At 35.5% G+C, this 25,233-nt stretch overlaps 2 protein-coding genes across 3 annotated transcripts; both read left to right on the forward strand.

Annotated features, from left to right (window-relative positions):
* Nucleotides 1-10: 10 nt before the first annotated feature.
* wdr82 (WD repeat domain 82) lies at nt 11-7,610 on the forward strand. The gene is made up of 9 exons (XM_073851388.1): nt 11-390; nt 1,994-2,091; nt 2,641-2,707; nt 2,796-2,895; nt 2,977-3,093; nt 3,472-3,627; nt 3,715-3,784; nt 3,866-4,008; nt 7,026-7,610. Exons 1-9 carry the CDS (start codon nt 230-232, stop codon nt 7,053-7,055), a joined length of 942 nt encoding a protein of 313 aa, XP_073707489.1. The 5' UTR covers nt 11-229; the 3' UTR covers nt 7,056-7,610.
* Nucleotides 7,611-10,099: 2,489 nt separating this feature from the next.
* twf2 (twinfilin-2) lies at nt 10,100-25,173 on the forward strand. Of its 2 annotated transcripts, XM_073851386.1 has the most exons (9): nt 10,121-11,018; nt 17,467-17,645; nt 19,656-19,751; nt 21,690-21,794; nt 21,910-21,924; nt 22,267-22,392; nt 22,482-22,632; nt 22,720-22,841; nt 23,893-25,173. In XM_073851386.1, exons 1-9 carry the CDS (start codon nt 10,922-10,924, stop codon nt 24,055-24,057), a joined length of 1,056 nt encoding a protein of 351 aa, XP_073707487.1. In that variant the 5' UTR covers nt 10,121-10,921; the 3' UTR covers nt 24,058-25,173. The 2 variants fall into 2 exon arrangements, with proteins under 2 accessions (XP_073707488.1, XP_073707487.1); XM_073851387.1 differs by lacking the exon at nt 21,910-21,924 and having other exon boundaries at nt 10,100-11,018.
* Nucleotides 25,174-25,233: the final 60 nt, after the last annotated feature.

Raw genomic sequence — 25,233 nt, forward strand, 5'->3', positions numbered from 1 at the left:
TGTTTACCGCCTTACTACCTCTAGCTTCATCTCGTCTTTCGTAATCCAGTTCATTGACGAATTTTGTCGGCGGGCTTTTTTAACGTGACCGAAATGCACATCTAAAAACTGTTTTCACTTAAAAATATTACGAAATATTCGCAACCCACAACACTGATAAACCAGATCCAATCAACTCGCTGTTTTTAACTAGACGATCCCCAGCGCCTGGCCAGGCAGAAAGGCCACAATGAAGCTCACAGACAATGTGTTGCGGAGTTTCAGGGTTGCGAAGGTTTTCCGAGAGAATTCGGACAAAATCAACTGCTTTGACTTCAGCTCAAACGGCGAAACTGTAATATCGAGTAGCGATGATGACTCGATTGTCTTGTACGACTGCCAGGAGGGAAAGTAAGTTTTTTTTGTAAATTAACGTAACTCAATGTGATTTTTCCTGCAACTGCCCGATGTTCCGTGTTGATTTGGTCTTACGGGATTTTAAATAATTGATATCGGTTACAGGAGCTTTCCTGTGAGAGATGTGAAAGATTAAGATTTACTGCTTATGTAATAAAAAGGAGATTTGTGAATTTTACTTTTCATAGAGAGTATTATGATTTGAACGTGTATATTTACAGTAGTGATATCCGATTCGTTGGAGTCGGATCTTTTTGGTGAATCACTTGAGCCGGTTCACCGAGTCACTAAACCTAGTGCCGTTTTATCAACGTAAGCGTCTTTGTTTTATGAGCTAAATCATGGCGGCAACGAAACAAACTGCAACACACGATTTATAAATAAAAACTGTTATTAATAACTGGTATGGATATATCGTAATATACCACGGTCGGATCACGTCAATGACCGCGTAATGACGTAAAAGACCCGCCGAATCTTTAACACGAATATTTCAAAGGAACCGATTCGCGGAAATGAATCGAACGTACAGTCTGAATGAGAAGTAACATTAGCGTGCTGCTAACCACTAGCATCCACGCCTCCCACGGAGCCCGCCTTGTGACTGTAGTATAAAGTCTAATATTTTGATCTTAATGTTAAGTGTTTCATGATATACATTAGCAGTCAAAAGGTTTTGAACAGTAAGATGCTTTAAGAAGTCTTTTCTGCTCTCCAAGCCTGCATTCATTTGATCCAAAGTACAGCAAAAATTTGAAATATTTTTCCAATTTTAAAATAACTGTTTTGTATTTGAATATATTTTAAAATGCATTCATGTGATTTCAAACTAATTTTTTAGCATCATTACTCCAGTCACATGATCCTAGAGAAATCACTCTAATATTCTGATTTGATGCTCAAAAACATTTATTATTTTTATTATTAGTAGTAGTAGTAGTAGGAGGAGGAGATTTCTTTGATGAATAGAAAGTTCAGAAGAACATAATTTATCTGAAATAGAACATTTGTAACATTATAAATGTCTTTATCATCACTTCTGATCAATTTAAAGCATCTTTGCTAAATAAAAGTAGTCATTTCTATAATTTCATTAAAGAATATATTGACTCAAAGCTTTTAAATGGCGTAGTGTGTAATGTTACAAAAGCTTTCAGATAAATACTGATTGTCGTATCTTTCTATTTATCAAAGAATCCTGGAAAAATGTACTCAACTGTTTTAAATATTGATAATAATAATAAATGTTTCTTGAACAGCAAATTGACATATTAGAATGATCTCTAAAAGGATTATGTGACACTGAAGTAATGATGCTGAAAATGTAGCTTTGATCACAGGAATAAATTACATTTTAAAAAAATATAATCAAATAGAAAGCAGGTATTTAAAATATTAAAATAATGTCACAATTTATCACTGCTTTTGCTGTATTTTGAATCAAATAAATGCAGTCTTGGTGAGCAGAAGAGACTTCTTTAAAAAACATAAAAAATCTTACTGTTCAACAACTTTTGACTTTTAGTGTATATTCACATACAGACTAAATAAGCAACCAGGTTAATTTACTTATTTCCTCTTCTGTGCTTTATATCAGACCCAAACGGACACTTTACAGTAAGAAGTATGGTGTGGACCTCATCAGATACACTCATGCCGCCAACACAGTTGTCTACAGCTCCAACAAGATCGATGGTAGGACTCCTCTTAAAGTCTCAGTATGATACTGTGTTGTGTTTCAGTTCCTAGGCCTTCAGTTTTGTCATAATATGGACAAAATATCATCTAGGAGTAATGTTAGATTAATTGTGCCGTTTTTCTTATTATAACAGCAGTTTCCTGGAGTGTGAAATGCTTTATTTTACCTAAAAGTTTTATAACATGTCCTATGATTTTTTTTATTATTATTATTATTATTTGTGCAGTTGTATGTCTTCAAATGAGATTAAATGCCGTAATTGTTTATTTTTCATAATGTTTTAAGTCATTTTCTCTAAGCTTTACTGCTGGTGTTTGTGTGTCCCTGTGCCTGCTCTGGCTTGAGGTAGTTGTTTGTACAGTTTTTAGGGTCTGTTATTCTGCCCTGTTATGGAGCTAACTGTACAGGCTACTGCCTTGCCCAGGGTTGAGCCTGTTCATCTGACACCTTATACAGTACATGTTATGGATTCACTTGTAAAATCTTGTAGCTTTACTTTTGCATGTCATTGATATTTTTTTCTTACTACCAATGTGGCACTGCAGATACTATTCGATACCTGTCCCTACATGACAATAAGTACATTCGCTACTTTCCTGGACACAATAAGAGGTGAGGATCTGTGACATTAAATATTTTTTCCTTGTTTATTGGTGTAAAATTTATAGTGCATGTTTTTGTGTATTTTATCCTGTTTCAGAGTTGTTGCTCTATCTATGTCTCCTGTTGATGACACATTCATCTCTGGCTCACTTGATAAAACAATCCGCCTGTGGGACCTTCGCTCACCTAACTGTCAGGTAAGCAGTATTTTTATTTTGGGTTGGTTTGTGTTTTTCTGGTTAGTCTATGCTAGATTCTAATCTTGGTTGTGTTTACAGGGCCTCATGCACCTGCAAGGAAAGCCTGTGTGCTCTTTTGATCCTGAGGGGCTGATTTTTGCAGCAGGAGTGAATTCTGAGATGGTCAAACTTTACGATCTACGCTCCTTCGATAAGGTAATTGTATAAAACATCTTAGCATCTTAGAAACAGTAGTGATATCTTTCTTTCAAAGGGATAGTTCACCCAAAATAAACCCTAAATATTCTGTCATCAGTTACTTCCCCTCATGGTGTTTCAAACCTGTAAGGCCTTCGTTCATCTTTGGAACACGAATTAAGAGATTTTTGATGAAATCCGAGAGCTCTCTGACCCTCCATAGACAAGAACTGAAATGTTCCCAGGTCCAGAAACATACCTACGAGAATACTTTTTGCACGCAAAGGTCTTATGGGTTTGGAACAACATGAATTAATGGCAGAAGTTTCATTTTTAGGTGAACTATCCTTTTAAGTGTTAAAAAGTAATACATTTGTATCGCACTTCCTGCCTCAGGGTCCATTTGCCACGTTTAAACTACAATACGAGCGAACATGTGAGTGGACGGGTCTCAAGTTCAGCAATGACGGAAAGCTCATTCTGGTCTCCACCAATGGAGGAACACTTAGAGTGCTGGATGCTTTTAAAGGAGCTGTGCTCCACTCATTTGGGGTGAGAAAATTGTGTCATTTTGAATAGGTTTTTGTCAAAGTTTGTGTTTAAGTGTGTTTCATGAAGTCTTTCTTTTTCACCCTGCAGGGCTATAACAACAGTAAAGGTGTCATTCTGGAGGCCTCTTTCACACCGGACTCTCAATTCGTCATGATTGGTAAGATTTTCCCAATGGATCTAGAAAAGACTACAAATTAGTTTACAGAGAGTGATGCCTGTATGTAATTTTGATTTCCAGGATCAGAAGATGGAAAGATTCATGTGTGGAATGCTGAGAGTGGAATGAAAGTAGCACTTCTTGATGGGAAACACACTGGTCCAGTCACCTGTCTACAGTTTAACCCCAAATTCATGACCTTCGCCAGTGCCTGTTCTAACATGGTAAGATTTAACTGATCTGATATATTTGTTATACAGTTGAGGTCAAAAGTTTAGTAAGAACAAAGGTCAAACGAATCTGCAAAATTATTTTAACAAATTACCAAAACTGGTGTTTTATATTTAGTACTGATCTGAATAAGTTAATTTGTTACATTTATAAGAAAATGACCCCATTCAAAAGTTTACATACTCTAGATTCTTAATAATATGTTGTTACCTGAATGATCCACAGATGTGTTTTTTGTTTAGTGATACATATACAAGTCTCTCATTTGTCCTGAACTGTTAATCTGCCCGCTGTACTTCAGAAAGATCTTTCAGGTCCCACAAATTTTGTGGTTTTTCAGTATTTTTGTGTATTTGAACCCTTTCCAACAATGACTGTATGGTTTTAAGATCCATCTTTTCACACTGAGGACAACAGAGGGACTCATATTCAACTATTACAGAAGGTTCAAATGAAAACTTTTTTAATTTGAATCTCAAGGAAAGTGTAACTTATTTTGTCTTCTGAGAAACATGTAAGTATCTTTTGAAGGGCAGTACTAAATGAAAAAAATATATTTAGGCAAAATAAGAAAAATGTACGCATCTTCATTCTGTTCAAAAGTTTACACCCCCGACTCTTAATGTATCGTTTTCCTTCTGAAGCATCAGTGAGCGTTTGAACACAAGAGTCTCTCAGTTGTTCTGAATGTGAAAAGATGGATCTCAAAATCATACAGCCATTGTTGTAAAGGGTTCAAATACACAAATGCAGAAAAATCAAATAATTTGTGGGATTTTTTTCTGAAGAACGGCAGGCAGTTTAACTCTTCAGGACAAACAAGGGTCTTACGAACAACTATCACTAAACAAAAAAAAAACAGCTGTGAATCATTCAGCTAACAACAGTATTAAGAATCAAGTGTACACAAACTTTTAAATTGGGTCATTTTTATTAATTTAACTATACAGCAAAAGCCTTCAATAATACATGGTAATGAACGATTCACTGATCACTGGTAAAACAAACTATACTTACATTTTTTGCACTTTTTATTTATTGTTTGGATTTATGGAAATTTGCTAAAAATGTACTCAAACTCATCTACATCTTGGATGACCTCAGGGTGTTTCTTTATCAAAACGGATTTGGAGATTTCATATTGTTCCAAACCCGTAAGACATCATCTTCGGAATGCAAATTAAGATATTTTTAATGAAATCCGAGAGCTTTCTGACTTGAACTGGAACGTTCAAGGCCCAGGAAGGTAGTAAGGACATCGTTAAAATAGTTCATGTGACATCAGAGGTTCCACCTTAATTTTGTGAAGCTACAAGAATACTTTTTTTTTTTTTTTTTTTGGGATATACAGTCGTCGCCAAAATTTGAGAATTACATAAATATTGGAAAAGTTGCTGCTTAAGTTTTTATAATAGCAATTTGCATATAGTCCAGAATGTTATGAAGAGTGATCAGATGAATTGCATAGTCCTTCTTTGCCATGAAAATTAACTTAATCCCGAAAAAAACTGCATTTCATTGCTGTCATTAAAGGACCTGCTGAGATCATTTCAGTAATCGTCTTGTTAACTCAGGTGAGAATGTTGACGAGCACAAGGCTGGAGATCATTATGTCAGGCTGATTGGGTTAGAATGGCAGACTTGACATGTTAAAAGGAGGGTGATGCTTCAAATTGTTCTTCCATTAACCATGGTGACCTGCAAAGAAACGCGTGCAGCCATCATTGCGTTGCGTAAAAATGACTTCACAGGCAAGGATATTGTGGCTACTAAGATTGCACCTAAATCAACAATTTATAGGATCATCACGGACTTCAAGGAAAGAGGTTCAATTCTTGTTAAGAAGGCTTCAGGGCGTCCAAGAAAGTCCAGCAAGCACCAGGATCGTCTCCTAAAGAGTATTCAGCGGGATCGGAGTGCCACCAGTGCAGAGCTTGCTCAGGAATGGCAGCAGGCAGGTGTGAGCGCATCTGCACGAACAGTGAGGCCAAGACTTTTGGAAGTTGGCCTGGTGTCAAGAAGGGCAGCAAAGAAGCCACTTCTCTCCAAAAAAAACCCCATCAGGGACAGATTGATCTTCTGCAAAAAGTATGGCGAATGGACTGCTGAGGACTGGGGCAAAGTTATATTCTCCAATGAAGCCTCTTTCCGATTGTTTGGGGCATCTGGAAAAAGACTTGTCTGGAGAAGAAAAGGTGAGCGCTACCATCAGTCCTGTGTCATGCCAACAGTAAAGCATCCTGAGACCATTCATGTGTGGGGTTGCTCCTCATCCAAGGGAGGGGGCTCACTCACAATTTTGCCCAAAAACACAGCCATGAATAAAGAATGGTACCAAAACACCCTCCAACAGCAACTTCTTCCAACAATCCAACAACAGTGTGGTGAAGAACAATGCATTTCAGCACGATGGAGCACGTGCCATAAGGCAAAAGTGATAACTAAGTGGCTCGGGGACCAAAACGTTGAAATTTTGGGTCCATGGCCTGGAAACTCCCCAGATCTTAATCCCATTGAGAACTTGTGGTCAATCCTCAAGAGGCGGGTGGACAAACAAAAACCCACTAATTCTGACAAACTCCCAAGAAGTGATTATGAAAGAATGGGTTGCTATCAGTCAGGATTTGGCCCAGAAGTTGATTGAGAGCATGCCCAGTCGAATTGCAGAGGTCCTGAACAAGAAGGGCCAACACTGCAAATACTGACTCTTTGCATAAATGTCATGTAATTGTCGAAAAAAGCCTTTGAAACGTATGAAGTGCTTGTAATTTTATTTCAGTACATCACAGAAGCAACTGAAACAAAGATCTAAAAGCAGTTTAGCAGCAAACTTTGTGAAAACTAATATTTGTGTATATATAATAACTTTTGGCCACGACTGTACTATTCCTTTACCATAAAAAAGGAATGTAGCCATTCCTCTGCAGGCCTGATTATGGCTGCATAAATACTGCAGTAGTCTTTGTGCGCAACCACTTAATAAATGTATGCTAAAATCTCACTTCCACAGGCGTTCTGGTTACCCACGATTGATGACTAATGGGCTGCTGTCAGACGTCAGCCTCTGTGATGTGTTCTCCCAGCAGATGGCATCATTCACCATTCTCTTGGAGTTTCACACAATGGAGTTGCTCACTGCAGGACTTTTGAACTGTAAATAAAGTGGCCTTGATGCCAAGTTGTATTTCTTTGTTCATTTTATATCTGTATCATTAAAACTTTTTTGTAAAACATTGTAAAGTAATCTGTTCACATTTTCTGTTTTGTTTATGAGGTTGTAACAAAGTGCTCAATCAAATTGACTTGTGCGGGAGGTGAAGTAAAACTTAGCTAATCAAATTATACCAGAAAGAAATGTCAATGGAACAATTTTTTAATTAAACTAACGACTGTCCAAAGATGACGTGCTCATAGCTGATGTGTGTAGCTCAATATGATTCCATCTGTGATTGCAAATTGCTTTTATGTGACTTTTTTTTTTACTGGGGTTTGTTTTCTTGTTTTTATGTACTTTGCTTTTGCAATACTGGCATTCTTTTGAATCGCTTATGAAAACAAATCTCATAACAATATACACTGACCAGCCCTCTCTCAAGTTTCTTTGCACTTATTTGAGAAACCGTTGTGTTTATGCTAGTTTTAAGGGGAAAAGGGGAGAATGTTAATTCAATGCATTAAATGAAGACTCTGACACTGTAGCTGTTTTCTTATTAATTCGTTAAATCTTTCAAGAGGTTACTTCACATCCAAATGGAAGTTTTCATTTGTTTTCTCAGGTTAGTTGTCAGGTTTAATGGCCGATATAAGCACATTCATGTCCCTAAATTTAATTTTATTAGGTTCCAACTTTTTTCAGTTCATATTAAATCCATCATAATTTTAAAATGTTATGTATAGATGTTTATAAAGTTTGTGGTCCAGGGTCACATTTGTAAATTTTATGTGGAAGGCTTCTAGTCTCATCCATTTCCAGCTGTTTTTAGCTGTACATAACAGCTCATTTTGCTGTTTGATACTGCAAACTGGTGTGTTTTACCATATTATTTTATTGTATTATCTTAATTATGAAAACACTGGGTTATTGAGAAAAGTTTGACCATTTATTGCACTTTACTCTTCTTGCTATTTCCCTATAGTGGCTAATGAACGGAAGTCTCGCACATTTACAGAAAACGGCTTGCTTCTCACTTAAAGGAGTAGTTCACTTTCAGAACAGAAAATTACAGATAATGTACTCACCCCATGTTCATGTCTTTCTTTCTTCAGTCGTAAAGAAATGGTGTTTTTTGATGAAAACATTTCAGGATTTCTCTCCATATAATGGACTTCTATGGTGCCCCCGAGTTTGAACTTCCAAAATGCAGTTTAAATGCAGCTTTAAAGGGCTCTAAATGATCCCAGCTGAGGAAGAAGGGTCTTTTCTAGCAAAACGATCGGTTATTTTCTAAAAACATTTACAACTTATATACTTTTTAATCTCAAACGCTCGTCTTGCCGAGTTAGAAAAGACGGGCATTTGAGGTTAAAAAGTATATAAATTGTATTTTATTTTAGAAAATAACCCATCATTTAGCTAGATAAGACCCTTCTTTCCTTGGCTGGGATTGTTTAGAGCCCTTTAAAGCTGCATTTTGGAAGTTCAAACTCGGGGGCACCATAGAAGTCCATTACATGGAGACAAATCCTGAAATGTTTTATTAAAAAACACATAATTTCCTTACGACTGAAGAAAGAAAGACATGAACAGCTTGGATGACAAGGGGGTAAGAGTCTTTCCAAAGCTTTAATTTAGCCAAATTGTCCAGAAATATAATTTAATTTGGGTGTATTTAGGAAGCATTCTATGAATTTAGCTTTGCAAGACGCTAGTTTGGACATGTTATTTAAAAAGAAAAAATACTTGTACTTTACCTTGACAGCAGACAAGAGTATAGGCTTCTGCGTTCGAAGTTTCAGATTAATGCTAAAGTGCTTTGTGACAAATAAACTGGATGTGATCTAAATTCTGTTGCTTTTATATTAAAATATGTTAAAATATGTTATGTTAAAATATGTAAAAATTATCGCTACCCAAAAATAGCGGTTAGTTAATTTTCCTTTCAAAGCTGAGTCACGATTTCTGGTGTCTTAACCACGAGCTGTCGACAAAATATCCCCGTTTTAAAGCACGTTCAAAACAGCCCTTAAATACATTGCAAAAAAAGACCAGAGGAATCGTATCTTATTTTCACGAACAGAGAGGGCTGCGACCTACACTGATTGCTTGTTTTCGCGCCGTTATTATTACTTCAGTTATGAAGAACGAAAACAGAACGGTATCTTCATCAATTATTTAATGATACATCGTTTATACTGTTTGTATGTGCTTAATAACAGGACCAGAAGAGGGTGCGAGACTATTCTGCTAAAATTTCGCCTTTACAACGCAGTCATTTCCACACACACATCTTAACACTACCAAGTGGGTGAAGGTATACTCCAGTATGTGACCCTGGAACACAAAGCCAGTCATAAGGGTCAGTTTTGTGAAATTGAGACACATACATCATCTGAAAGCTGAATAAATAAAAGTTCCTGATGTATGCTTTGTTAGGACAATATTTGGCTGAGATACAACTATTTGAAATTCTGGAATCTAAGTGTGCAAAAAAAATATATTGAAAAAAAAAAAAAACTTTAAAGTTGTTCAAATGAAGTTTTTAGCAATGCATATTACTAATCAAAAATTAAGTTTTGATATATTTACGATAGAAAATGTACTAAATATGTTCATGGAACACATAATCTTTACTTAATATCCTAGTACATTTTTGGCATAAAAGAAAAATCAATTATTTTGACCCATACAATGTATTTTTGGTTACTGCTACAAATATACCCGTGCTACTTAAGACAGGTTTTGTGTCCATGGTCACATACACAACAATTACATTTACATGAATCACATATTTTGTGCTCAAAATGTGACTAAAATGCAAAACAAATAAATAACTAATAAAAATAAAAGTTGTAGGCCTAATTCCTGCATCGAAAATGCTAAATACAAATAGAAATGTTAAAAACATTTGCTGAATATTTATTCATAGGTTCTCATAATTATTAATAACATTTAAACATTTAGCAGATGCTTAATTTTCGGCATGTGTTTTTGTACAGTCATTATTATATCATAATTACAATAATCAAACTAAACATCATCATAATAATGTAATAATAGTATAAGGGAGATACAGAAATGTGTTAATTATGGATAACAGAATTAAGCTGTTGATTACCACACAAAATAACTTTGCCTCATTGAATTTAACCTGGAATATTATTTATAAAAAAAAATGAATGAGTGAGTCAAATCATTATGCTGAAAAGTTGCTGACTAGTAACAGCATAGCAAAGTACCTCATTCAGTAATGCAGTTCCTTACCTGCCCAAAAGAGGGTGGTATGACTTTTGAGACTATTTGTGGTTTAGGGGCATGAGTCAAATCCTAAATACAATATTTTCAAATCCAAATCAAAAGATTCAAACAACTGGCCACGGGGCTGTTCTGGGGGGATGGTCAGGCTGTCACCCGAGGCCAGACAGTGTGCCTGCTAAATTTGGGGCAAGAGGGATCGGGTTCCTTCAGCAAGCACACACGATCCTGTCCTAGTTACAGGAGCCTTCTCTCACACATTTGCTGCTCTCACATGCCCTCTCGCTGGGATAGCACACAGTCTCTCTAACACCAAACTCTTACTTCATCCCTCTGCTTTTATATCCTTTCTGATATAACACACAGCTCTTCCACTGACCGCTGACTGAAGATAAGTTCATCAGAAGATTGTCCAGGTGACCCGACCTGTGCGTCCAACTTCATCCAACTTCAGAAGTCCCTTGGCGGGTAGGAAGGCACCACACTGACCCGCCATGTTTCTGGTTCTGGTGGTTACAGAAGAGCTGAGGGAGTTTCTGGCCCGGGCACGAAGTGGAAACGGCCGCCTCCTCCAGGTGTTGATCAGAGACGGTGAGTGAGCAGGGGGTCTAAGGGGTTCACTCAGTTCACAGAGAATTGAATTGAATGTGCACATGTTGACCAATAAACCAAATTCTTTTCAAATCTGAAATAAAACATCTGTTCTTACCTGCTCGTTGAATCTTAACCACCCTATTCCTAATCAAGGCTAGAAGATACTAATGTTTAATGGGATAAAACTTTATAAGAGTATTACGAGTCTTTCAGTATGACATTTAAATTATGTACCATGGTACAATGAGGGTGTCAAATGGCAATAGAATGGTACTGAATGATTACTGTATAGTCTTTGGCATTTACGTAGGACTCCAAGGTCAACTTTAATTAATATGTCATCTACAAACATAGAATGGCCATGGAACCTTGTCCAAAAAACATGGTTGTACACTCTTAAAGGTGCTTCACGATGCCATAGAAGAACCTTTTTGTCTAAATGGTTCCTTGAAGAACCTTTTTTGTTTCACAAAAGGTTCTTTGTGGCAAAGAAGGTTCTTCAGATTATATAAAGGTAAGCAAGAAATGGTTATTTAAAGATCCTTTGACTGAATGGTTCTTTGCGCAACCAAAAATGGTTCTTCTACACTCTTAAAAATAAAGGTGCTTTACAATGCCATAGAAGAACCTTTTTTTTTTTTTTGTCTAAATGGTTCCGTAAAGAACCTTTAACATCTAAAGAAACTTTCTGTTTCACACAAGGTTCTTTGTGGTGAAAGAAGGTTCTTCAGATTATAAAAAGGTATGAAAGAGATGGTTCTTTAAAGAACCTTTGACTGAATGGTTCTTTGTGAAACCAAAAATGTTTCCTCTATGGCATCACTTAAAGAACCTTTTGAAGCACCTTTATTTTTAAGAGTGTACCATGGTATTTTTTGGTGCCTTTTATTAGTGGAAGATCACTCAATTATTATTGTCCTTGATTTTCACTTTCTAATTGGTTAGGAGCTCAGCTGAGCTCAAATTGTTACAATCTGTACTGAGATGTTTCAGAAAAAGATTTTTTTAAAATGTGAGGTTAATTAAAACTAGTTGAAATTTGACTTAATGTACTGTTCATTTATACTATGGTTTGATATAGTGTTACGTTATTCTACATTATTACAATATCTAATTTTGATTGTTTTTAGGTAGGATTTTTTTGTTGTTGTTTTACCCTTCCGGGTGTCACCTGACATGAGGAAATAGTAACAAAACACGTTTCACAATGTATTTTGATTCTGCGTTCACATGCTTTTGTGGGTCAGATGACACATCATCTGACGTGGAAACTGAATGGCCCTTAATGGATCGCAGAGGTCAAAGGAATGATGGACTGTTCTCTGTTGCAATAATAGCGCATGTGGACAAGCGTGCATTTGCGTACAAGACCGCGTGTCAGGTACTGTTGAAATGCTAGCTCACTATCAGGTGACAAGATCCAGTTGCTGGGAAGGAAAGGGCAAAACGCTATCAAATTTGAGTGAAGTCATCGTATCATTACCTGACTTCATGATGCATGCATATTCTCACACGGCTGCGGTTAAATAAAACAGAATAGAATGTGATTCTCACAGACTAAAGTATATGACCTTTCAAAAGACTGGAGTCAATGAGATTATTTTTTTCTGAAAGAAATTTGTACTTTTTTTCAGCAAGGATGCATGAAATTGATTTAAAAAAATGACACTGAAGATATTTCTAATGTTAGAAAAGATTTCAGTTTCAAATAAATCCTGTTTATACATTTTTTTGTTCATTTTGTAACTAAAACAATAAAACACAATAAAAACATGATAACAAAAAAAATCCCATCTATTTTTGCAAATAAACTCTTCAATTGTATCTAAATTACACAAGTAAAAAACAGGAGCTCATATGGGCTGCAATATTATGACAAAATCATTATTGTAGATTATTGCTCTTTATATTGTAATAATGATTATTAACATCAATATAGAAAACAATTTAAAATGTTTTTTTGTTTCGTTATATGGACACATCACATTCTGGCTTCATAGACAAACATGTTGGTCCATGACATTAGACTAGTCTAGCACAAGTTATGCAAAAACTCCCATTATGATCACTGAAGCGATTAATTAATCTTTTATTTTCATCTTATCTGCACTGTGTTGTTTATGATAAGGGATCTGCGAGCATGCGCACTTATCAACAGCTCAGCATTTTCACCACTGCCTCTGATTGGCCAATGCGTTCCTAAATTCAACAGAAATGCGTTTGATTGGTTATAAGGCTCAACGCTGCACAAAACAGCATGTAAAAGCAATCTGATGCAGTGTGAGCGAATCTAAATGTACTTTATTTTAATTGCGACAGCCATAATACGTTGTTTAATTGTGCATGGGCATTTTTAGCCCTTTTTCTTGAATTTATGGGGCATCTTTGTTTATTTTGGTGCCATTTCCAACCCTGAGGTACACACTAAAAATAAAAGTGCTTCACAATCCCATAGAAGAACTTTTTTTTTTGTCTAAATGGATCCGTAAAAAACCGTTAACATCTGAAAAACCTTTCTGTTCCACAAAAGGTTGTTAGTGGTGAAAGAAAGTTCTTCAGATTACAAAAAGGTAAGAGATGGTTCTTTAAAGAACCTTTGACTGAATGTTTTTCATGGAACCAAAAATGGTTCTTCTATGGTATCATTGTGAAGAACCTTTTAAAGCACCTTTATTTTTAAGAGTGTAGACTGAAGGCCTAATGTAGCCACAGATGGATGAACTGTTGCTATATGGCTCATCTACTGTCTGTTCAACGCCTAGAGGGAATGAAGACGTCTGCATTTGAATAGACTGGGTTGTTTTGGGTTCGTAGGGTGCCTTTGAGTCTCACAGAGATGATATTTCAGGATAGAACACTGGTCAACACAGTTTTGGACCTTTCTGGTGATTGAGTCACATGTGTATCCCAACCCTCATTGGTGGGTAGCACAGGCCACATGGTCAGGACCTAGTCTGCTCTCATGGTGATAGGAAAACGTCTGAGCTATAGTCTTGTAGGCAGTATGGGCACTCAGTTATTCAGTCAGATTGTGTTTATGTGTGATATTCTTTACAATGACTGTATTTGTAGGACAGAACTCAGGGAGACAGGAGGAAGGCAGATATATGTTTGACTTTTCAAATTGGCACTTATGTGAAAACAGCTTTCTCTACGTGTGTTGTTAAGGGGTGAGTAAAAGGCTGATGGAAAGTATGTGTCTGTGCTGATAGCTGGAATGTGTGCAACCTCAGAATAGCAGCTGCTGCAAAAGACCATCAGGAAATCCCCCTCCAAGGTCATTTGGACTGGTAACGTGTATGTGGGTGGGTGATGTTTGCGCTAGATACGGTTAATGACGCGCTAGCTGTTTTTGACGCCGTGCTCATTAAAGGTTTATTTTGGTTAGGTGCAAAATCTTTCAATCATTTCGCACAACCTTTAGATGCCTGAATTCAAGGCCTTGGTGGTGATTGCACTTGATTATCAAGTTATAGAAGGAGTGTTGTTTCATTTAGTCTTGTTGTGCAACCATGCAACAACTTTGTTCATTTTGAAAAACAAGTTGCATCCCTTCTCATTAAAAAGATCATTTAGAAATATATTAAAATAAGCACATCCTGTATATCCTACACTGTAAAAGTTTTCACCAGTTTCAACCTAAAAACTTTAGTTTAGCAGCTGCTTTAAAATTTTAAGTTAAATCAACTTAAGTCATTTCAACTCACAAGTTAAATCAACTCATTTTTATTGTAATAAGTTAAAATGACTTGGAGATTTAATCTGATTTAACAAAGTTTTAAGGCAGCTGCTGAACTTAGGTTTTTAAGATGAATCTGGTGACAACTTTTTACAGTGTACACACTGTATATATAGACTGCATTTAAATGATTAAAAATACAGAAAAAACAGTAATATTGTGAAATATTATTGTGATTTATGTGTATTTTCAACATACTTTAAAATAGAATTTATTCCTGAGATGCAAAGCTGAATTTTTAGCATCATTACATCAGTCTTCAGCATTAAATGATCCTTCAGAAATCATTCTAACATGTTGATTTAATATTACTGTTCGACAACAGTTGTGCTGTTTTTTTAGGATTCTTTGATGAATAAAAATGTTAAAAAGAACAGCATTTATTTAAAAATATATATTCTTTTTTAAACAATATATACTGATCTGTTCATAGTTTGGGGTCAGTAAATTGTTTCTTTCATTCTTTCTTTGAAAGAAATTAACACTTTTATTCAGCAAGGATGTGTTAAATTGATAAAAAGTAATAATAAAGACTTATCTTGTTAGGAAAGATTTCTATTCTGAATAAATACTCTTGTTTTAAATTTTAAATTTTTTCAAAGAACGCTGAAAAAAGAACCACAGGTTCCAAAAAAAATATTAAGCAGCGCAACTGATCCCAACACCAAAATTAATGATGCTAAAAATATAGAAATAAATGATATTTGAAAGTATATTAAAATAGAAAAAAATTTCACAATATTATTGTTTTTTCTGTATTTTAGATCAAATAAATGGAACTTTGTTTTTTCTTTAAAAAAGCATTTGAAATCTTACTGACCCCAAACCTTTGATTATATATATATAATAAAAATATACTTACATTTACTCACTGCTTTTAATTAGCGGTTTTTATGTCTTTATGTACAAAGAAAAGCTGAGGACAGCAGGGAGGGAAGAGGGCAGATGTACTGGTAAGTAGATTATTGATGCGATAAGAGATGCGTACTAAGAACCATAGCTGTTAATCTGTGTGCTGATGCCTGAGAGCAGAGGGTGGGGCTCTGGAGGACGAGCACCAGCACAGCGCACCCTTCACAAGCTATGTTAAAGCGGTTAGGAAGAAAGATGACCCATTAGAAAAGATGAGGCCTTCCAGTGCTTCATTACAGTGGTTACAGAATATGTTCTGGTTGGTACGTTTCAGGAAGCAAATTACATGCGCTTGAGTGTGATGTGATCGGTGTGAAGTTTGTAAACTGAGACAATAGACCAAAGTCATAAAGAACCAGTAGGATCAGGTGTGAGATCCGTAACATTAAATGTGCTTACAAATGTGAAATATGCTGAACTGCTTATATGCATTCTTGTGAATTAACCATCTGAAGAGTGACATTTAATATTATACAAAGATCTGTTTTTATTGTATTACACTGTAGAGTACACTGTTACTGTACAGAGAATTTATATAACCCATAACTATGAACACTGCTTTTCACATGGCCATGAATTGTTTCTCAGAACTGTTGTGATGAGCACTTTATGATGGCAATTTACATTTTTTTTTATAGCAAAAGGTCTTAAAACTTAGATCTGATAGTTATTGTTCTCAATGGAATGGTGTAATACTGTATACATATCTATTTTTTTCCTCCCTTCTTATACTGACCTCCTCTTAGGCCAATGCAAAGGTTCTTGAAGGAACTCTTAAAGGAAGTTTGTGAGAGTTTTTTTTTTTTTTCAGTCACCATGTCCACAAAACCAATCATATTTGTAGCAAAAAGTAAAGATCATGTTCCATGAAGATATTTTATAAATGTCCTACAGTAAATATATCAAAACTTAATTTTTGAGTAATATGCATTGCTAAGAACTCTTTAACAAACTCTTTAACAAATTTAAAGACGATTTTCTCAATGTTTCGATTTTTTGGGACCCTCAGATTGCAGATTTTCGAATAGGTATATCCCTGCCAAATATTATTCCACTATGGTTCCCATCCTAACAAACCATAAATCAATTCAAAGCTTATTTATTCAGCTGTATTCATTTTTTTAATTGTCCCTTATGACTGGGTTTGTGGTCCTTTGCATTTTCAAACAATCATTCATGCATTTTTGCTTTTAGAAATGGTGGACTGCCAGACCCATGGCTAGTCACAGTTTTGTATACTACAGTGTGAATAATTTATGGTTGTGTAAATCTATAATGTTGCATATTGTGTAATTGTTCTATATTATTGTATCTATATTATCATATTTGATTATGTTCCACTGACCAATTTCATCAAAAGCAAAGTGTATGCTTGCATATGTAAGATATATTTCAGTCCATTTAAGGTGAGATGATTATCAGTTCATTATTGACAGTAATATATTGTGTTATCAGACATCCACCAGCACTGGCTTGTTTAAATAAATAACTGAAGGTTGAATTTATGTGTATTATTGTGTATGTGTCTCTAGGTGAACTAAGCAGCTTGTGCTATATCGGGTGTAAGATACAAGGTGTGTCATGCGCTTTTTATAGCAGGATGTAGATAATGGATAATATTTTACTTATTTGTTATCAGCAGCAGGCCATTACCCAAGCCTAGCCTTGTAAACACATTTAAAATTGATCTACGTGATGCAATATAAACTTACGCAACAGATTTTTGGGATTGTTGTGTGGCGATGTTGGTTGTACCAGGTTTGTAATGAGAGAGCTTTTTTATGTGTTTTTTAGAGCAGCTGGTGCTGGGAGCATACATTGAGCCACGTCAGAGCTGGGACAAAGACTATGACCACTTCCTGCTCCCGCTGCTAGACCCTCACGAGCCCTGTTACATTCTATACCGGCTGGACACCAAGAACGCTCAAGGCTATGAGTGGCTCTTCATCTCTTGGTCACCTGACCAGTCTCCAGTAAGTTTGAGAAAGCTTACGTGAAAGTGATGAGAAGCTTGACCTGAGTAGCAGGAACAAGATTTATAGCTATAAGTTTTTTTTTTTGGTGAACTGAAGAATAAAAACCACTCAAAAACCTTTATTATACTCTCTTAAAAACAAAGGTGCTTCACAATGCCATAGAAGAACCTTTTTTGTCTAAATGGTTCCATAAAGAACCTTAACATCTGGATCTGTGATGCGAAAGAACCTTTCACTAAATGGTTCTTTGTGGAACCAAAATGGTTCTTCTAAGGCATGACTGTGAAGAACCTTTTAAAGCACCTTTATTTTTAAGAGTGTGTTTAACAGACAGTTCACCCAAAAATGAAAATTACCCCATGATTTGCTCACCTTAAAGCCATCCTAGGTGTATAAGACTTTCAGATGAATATAGTCTGAGTTATATTAAAGAATGGTCTGTCTCTTCCATGCTTTATAATGGCAGTGAATGGGTGTTGAGATTTTAAAGTCTAATAAAGTGCATTCATCCGTTATAAAAACTACTCCCCACAGATCTTATGGTTAATAAAGGCCTTCTGAATTGAATCAATGCATTTGTTTAAGAGAAATACCCATATTTAAAACTTTTTAAACCGTAATCTCTAGCTTTGCTCATCTTAGCATATATAAAATCTTAAGACATTTTTCTTTACAAATCCTCATTTTGTACTTCTAATTGGTGTCTGGTGTTTTGTTTTTATCTTCCTACTACACTTCGGCAGTCGTCACTGTGTTTACTTACATCCTACATAATTCGCTGGAATGCCACTTTCTTGTGAACGCGTGTATGACAGTTATCCAAAGCTAGATATTACAGTTTATAAAGTTTTAAATACAGATTTTTTTCTTACACAAACATTTCATTTCGTTTCACTTCAGAAGGAAGGCCTTTATAAAGCCCCTGGAGCCATGTGGAGTACTTTTTATGATGAATGGATGTATTTTACTTGGCTTCAAAATCTCAGCACCCATTCACTGCAATTATTAAAGAGCCAGGACATTTTTAATATAACTCTGACTGTATTCGTCTGACATGAAGATCCGAAGCTTGACCTGATTAGCAGGAACAAGATGTATAGCTTTAAGAAAGTTTTTTGGTGAACTGAATAATAAAAACTACTCAAGAACCTTTATTATACTTTTAAAAAGAACAATCTTATTTGCATGCTCATTGAAACATGGTCTTTGGACCTGGGCCTTTAAAGGGGTAATTTACCCAAAAATAAAAAAGAATTGATTTACTCACTCTCAAGCCACCCTAGGTGTATATGACTTTCGCCTTTCAGACAAATACAATCAGAGTTATATTAAAAAACAAAAACAAAAAAAAATCACTGGCTTATCCAAGCTTTATAATGGCAGTGAATGGGTGTTGAGATTTTAAAGTTCAATAAAGTGCATCCATCCATCATAAAAAGTACTCCACATGGCTTGGGGGTTAATAAAAGTCTTCTGAAGCAAATCAATGTGCTTGTGTAAGAAAAACATATATATTGAAAACTTGACAGTTATCAAAGCTGGAGATTTAAATATGGATATTTTTCTTACACAAACGCATCGAGTCACTTCAGAAGGCCTTTATTAACCCCTGGAGCTGTATGGAATACTTTTTATGATGAATGTATGCACTTAATTGCACTTTGAAATCTCAACAGCCATTCATTATCATTACAAAGCTTGGAAGAACCAGGACATTTTGTAATATACTGTAACTCCAATTGTATTTGTCTGAAAGAAGAAAGTCATACAGTATACAGCTTGGATGGCTTGAGGGTGAGTAAATCATGGGGTAATTTTCATTTTTGGGTGAACTGTAACTTTGGGCAACCAATCAGAACACACAAGCAACTGTGTTGTTTTTTTTTTTTTTTTTTTTGTTTTCTTCAGAAAATTTTACCAAACCATTGTGGTTAGAGCTGTAAGTGTTTATTTTGTTACTTAAACTAAGTGTTTATTTATTTAATAATGTTATAACTTTTGCTACAGGTCCGGCAAAAGATGCTGTACGCTGCTACTCGCGCCACAGTCAAGAAAGAGTTTGGTGGTGGACACGTCAAAGATGAAATGTTCGGCACAGTTGAGGTACTATAGCTGAAGAATATTTTATGGTAGTAAAATTGGTCAGTAGTTTTGTCTCTACTATTTTGATTCACAACGGGAGTTTTATCTACAATTTAATTTTTTTTATATTTATGATTTTGCTTCTGTAAGGGACTAATGAAGTTAGAATGAGGGATGTCCTGATAAATGAATTCGATCCACCTGTCTTCAGCTGTCAGTCATATACCCTGAAGCTGGATTATTTACAGTTGAAAAATTTTCGAGAGTGGACCAGCAGGACCACCATGTTCCTTTATTTAGAAACTGAACACTTGGGGCTGTTGGCAATGTTCTTGGAAATGATTACCAGTCATGGTCAGCAGAGACAGGACTAAATATATACACTACATACACATACAATATTGAACAAACAACTTTGTAGTTTTATGGGAGGAAGTTGTATAATTTAGTTGAGAGTCTATTTATAGCTTTTACGTACTGAATTTCAGGTTGTCTATGATATATGTGAACCTGGACCACAAACCCAGTCATAAGGGTCCTTTTTTTTCGGCAATTGAGATTTATACTGAAAGCTGATTAAATAAACTTTCCATTAATACATGGTTTGTTAGAATAGGACAATAATTAGGCGTGAGACAGCTATTTGAATATCAGGAATCTGAGGGTGCAAAAAATTTAATATTGAGAAAATCGCCTTTAAAGTTGTCCAGAAGTTCTTAGCAATCATATTACTAATCAAAAAGTAAGTTTTGATATATTTACGGTAGGAAACATACAAAATATTTTCATGGAAAAATATAATTACTTAACATCCTAAAGATTTTTGGCATAAAATGGATCATTTAACATCAAAATGTACTGACATACTGTTTCATTTGTAAACAGTACTTCATCTGTGCATTTTCTTTTCTCCTGATCTAGAGCAAATGGCTTTTTCACTGCAGAAACCAATATTATGAATAGAGGAAACAGTGGTTTTAAGTTAAAAATGTCTTAATGATAGGTGTGTTTTTTATAAGCATGCAGCTTTTCACTTTACAAGATGTTAATTGATGGACTAGAGTCTTGTGGATAATTGTGATGTTTTTATCAGCTTTTTTCGGCTGGTATTTTTATTGAATTCATTGTATTTTTTCACTCAGTATCTTGTTCCATTCAGAAATGTCATAATATGGAATGAAAATTCATTGTAAATGTCTTTTCATTTTGACGTTTATGAATAGAAGACACTTTATATGTGACCCTGGACCACAAAACCATCATAAGGGTCAATTTTTTGAAATTGAGATTTATACATAATCTGAAAGCTCTTCATTGATGTATGATATGTTAGTGTAACGGAGGCCAGCCAGTAGGTGCTGTGTAGTAAACCTCACTCCCCGATCTCAAGAGATGCACTAGCGACTGACACTAGGGGTTGCAGTCTTTAGCCTCCTTGTTAGTGCGTCCGCCTCTCGTGCCGGAGACCTGGGTTTGAGACCTGCTCGGAGCGGGTGCGGTAGGACCCGGGTGTGAGGGGTTACATTGGTGCCGTGACCCGGATGGGAGTGAGGTTTAGGGGGGTGAGTGTAACAGAGGCCAGCCAGTAGGTGCTGTGTAGTAAACCTCACTCCCCGATCTCAAGAGCGGTAGGACCCGGGTGTGAGGGGTTACATTAGGACAATATTTGGCTGAGAAACAACTATTTGAAAATCAGGAATCCGAGGGTGCAATTATTTTTTCTTTTGAAAATCGCCAATGCATATTATATATATATATATATATATTTGATCCATATAATATATTGTTGGCTATTGCTACTTAAGACTGGTTTTGTGGTCCAGGGTCACATATAATTCATGAATTAGTTTAAATGTTTACTTTACTGTTTATTAATGAATTACAGAAGTGTTTTATTTCTGAATAATTAAACTAAAGTGCACATAAATTAAACCTTTTGTCTTTTTTCGCCATCTCCAGGAGGATGTTTGTCTTCAAGGGTACCTGCGACACGTGACTTCATGTTCTGCACCTGCACCCTTAACAGCAGCTGAACAAGAGCTACAGCGAATCAAAATCACAGAGGTGAGAAAAGACTGTAGATATCCATCAAAAAAAAAAATCATAATTATAGTGTACATCCCTGAATGAATTCAGCTTTTGTTTTAATACATTCTATGTTCAATCTTTGCGGTTGCAGGGCAGAGTTAAACAGGTGAGTACTGTTGTTAGTCTAAGTGTAGTGTAGTGTATGTGTGCTAATTGTGTGCTTACTGTACACTACAATGTCCTTCAAACTTTATTTGAAGAACAAACCTCAAATATTTCAATCAATTCACTTCTTTTGACTTTTGAAAGACAATATCTACACTGTACCTTCCACTCTTATCTACCATCTCTCACCTGCATAAACAAATTTATCCAAACAACAGACCTGGCATAAGTCCTCCATGACCAGGGTAGCTCATTGGAATTGTTTGGGAAAATGTTTGTAATAGAATGACTGGAACTGTTTAGGTCATAATTGGTAACAAACTGGTTGTCTCTTTGTTTGTAGGTGAAAACTGAGATCAGCGTGGACCCCAAACATCAGACTCTACAGGGTCTTGCCTTCCCGTTACAGGCCGAGGCCAAACGTGCTCTAAAGCAACTCGCAGAAAGACGCATCAACTACATTCAACTGGTATGACACAGACAAACATACATTTATATTTAAAGTACATTCTTACTAGATACTACCTCAACAAACATTTTTTGCTTTTCTATATACAGAAGCTAGATACAGAGAAGGAGACGATTGAACTTGTGCACACCAGCCCCACAGAAATCCGTGATCTGCCCTGCCGGATCCCCCTTGATACACCCAGATACCACTTTTTCCTCTACAAACATTCACATGAGGGAGATTACCTTGAGTCTGTGGGTTAGTCACTCCATTCCTTATACATATTAAAGTTTGAGTCACACTTATGCAAGCTATTCATATGTCCTCCTCTATCATTTTCCATAGTGTTCATATACTCAATGCCAGGATACAGCTGCAGCATCAAGGAAAGAATGCTGTATTCAAGCTGTAAGAGTCGACTTCTGGAAGAAGTAGAGAGGGACTTTCATCTAGAAGTGGCTAAAAAGGTAAAAACAGTCTTATTACATGTTCATTTTGGTTTTTCTCCCAGGATGAGAGTTATAAGCAACTTAAAATGTAGCATTGCATCACTTGCTCACCAATGGATCCTTTGCCGTGAATGGGTGCCGTCAGAATGAGAGTCCAAACAGCTGATAAAAACATTACAATAATCCACAAGTGACTCCAGTACATCAATTAATGTCTTGTGAAGAACTTGAAATCTTTGCTTTTGGCCAAAATATGAGTCTATAATCAATAATAACGCTTTCTCTAGTGAAAAAGTCAACATTTTTTGTTCCTCACATCAAAATCCACTGACATACTGTTTTATTTGTAAACAGTACTTCATCTGTGCATTTTCTTTTCTCCTGATCTAGAGAAAATGGCTTTTCCACTGCAGAAACCAATATTATAAATAGAGGAAACAGTGGTTTTAAATTAAAAATGTCTTAATGATAGATGTGTTTATTATAAGCATGCAGCTTTTCACTTTACAAGATGTTAATTGTTGGACTAGAGTCTTGTGGATAATTGTGATGCTTTTATCAGCTGTTTTGGCTAGTATTTTTATTGAATTCATTGTATTTTTTCACTCGGTATCTTGTTCCATTCAGAATTATGTCAGAATACGGAATGAAAATGCATTGCAAATGTCTTTTCATATTGATGTTAATAAACAGAAGACACTTTATATGTGACCCTGGACCACAAAACCAGTCATAAGTCATTTATACATCATCTGAAAGCGTTCCATTCATGTATGGTTTGTTAGGACAATATTTGGCCGAGATACAACTATTTGAAAACCAGGAATCTGGAGGGTGCAATTTTTCTTCTTCTGAAAATCACCTTTAAAAATGTCCAAATGAAGTTGTTAGCAATGCATATTACTAATCAAAAACTAAGCTTTGATATATTTATAGTAGGAAATTTACAAAATGTGTTCATGGAAAATGTCACATACACAGTAATATACTTACATATTCCATGCAATACACAGCTAACCAAAATCTTTCTACATTTTTGTCATTGTAAATGTGTCTTTGTTCATTTTAGTTGGAGATAGATAGTGGAGAGGAGCTGACAGAGCAGTATCTGTATGATGAGGTCCATCCTAAGCAGCATGCCCACAAGCAAGCATTCGCCAAACCTCGTGGCCCTGCTGGGAAGAGAGGAAACAAGCGTCTAATCAAGGGGGGTGGAGAGAACGGTGGCAGCTAGGAAGGACAGAAAGCAAAAAGAAGAGTGAAATGAACTTCAGTTGTACCCTAAAATGTCTACAGTTCCCTTTTTATGCCTGTTTGCGGGATTTGTTCATCCTGCAGAGAATGTGAAGGAAAAATTGGAATACTAAAGTTTTTTTGTTTGTTTTTACTTTCTCTGGCTTGTATTTCTTTTTACTAAATGTTATTAGGTGTTGATTCATTTGGTGTGTTAATGTGCATATATTTAAGAGAAAAACTCAGGAGCTAATTGTATCTGTACATTTTCTGAGCATATTTTTGTTATATATTCTCATACATGCATACACTCTCAGCATATTAAAAGTGTTGCTTCTGGAAGATGATAGATCACTCATATTTTAAATTTGTAAAAAAAAAAAGTTGTTTTTAAAAGTAAAAAATAAGTTTTGTCCAAGAAGCTTTTTTAAAACTTTTTTTAAAAGTCCTAGATCCTACAGCCACTCATACAGACACAAACACACCAGAGCCAAATGTGTCACACAGACAGAATGTTATACTTGGCTGCGTGAGAGTCAGTAAGTTGGTTAAGTAATAGATATGAAGCAGAAATTAGATATGTTAAAAGGTACAGATATAGACATGTGATTCAGATTCATTTCAGGATTTAAAAAAGGATATGAAAACTCATGTTTTATCGTTACAGTTGGGTGTCTAAACTGTTTTTAAACATCTTCATTCACTGATGTACATCATGGTCCACAGAGTTTTCTGCATAAGCTTCTGTTATTAAACAGAATAATTCAGAATAAAACATTTTGTATGTCAAATATCAACATATGAGAATATGAGTGTCCAACTGAGTGAATAATTCAGCAACTAACAAGTGAAATATTTAAAATTATTAACTGAATTATTAAAACTCATTTTACTTTTATTTATGGGTATATTGGTTCCCCCAGACTACATTGACATGGGTCTTTTCTTTTGTTTTAATTTTTGTGTTTGTTGGTAGGTCAGTGAATAGATTAAAAGGTCATTCACAAGATGTGATTAATAAAAATAAACTGTTTTTATTAGTAAATGAAAATCTACAGCCCTCTCTTGTATTGTTTAAGAACATTATGTTGCATAAATAAAAACAACATTCACTGAGTGTTTGGTGGTGCTTATTATTTGGCAAATCAATCTCTATTCATATAAAGTAAAATAACAG

The sequence above is a fragment of the Garra rufa genome, chromosome 12 (assembly GCF_049309525.1).
Source record: "Garra rufa chromosome 12, GarRuf1.0, whole genome shotgun sequence".
Lineage (NCBI taxonomy): Eukaryota > Metazoa > Chordata > Actinopteri > Cypriniformes > Cyprinidae > Garra > Garra rufa.

Coding starts and splice junctions, on each gene's coding strand:
- twf2 (XM_073851386.1), top strand. CDS start 10,922: ATGTTTCTGGTTCTGGTGGTTACAGAAGAGCTGAGGGAGTTTCTGGCC. Junction 19,752..21,689: donor AAATGTTCGGCACAGTTGAG/GTACTATAGCTG, acceptor CGCCATCTCCAG/GAGGATGTTTGTCTTCAAGG. Junction 22,842..23,892: donor ATCTAGAAGTGGCTAAAAAG/GTAAAAACAGTC, acceptor TGTTCATTTTAG/TTGGAGATAGATAGTGGAGA.
- wdr82 (XM_073851388.1), top strand. CDS start 230: ATGAAGCTCACAGACAATGTGTTGCGGAGTTTCAGGGTTGCGAAGGTT. Junction 391..1,993: donor TACGACTGCCAGGAGGGAAA/GTAAGTTTTTTT, acceptor GCTTTATATCAG/ACCCAAACGGACACTTTACA. Junction 4,009..7,025: donor CCAGTGCCTGTTCTAACATG/GTAAGATTTAAC, acceptor TCACTTCCACAG/GCGTTCTGGTTACCCACGAT.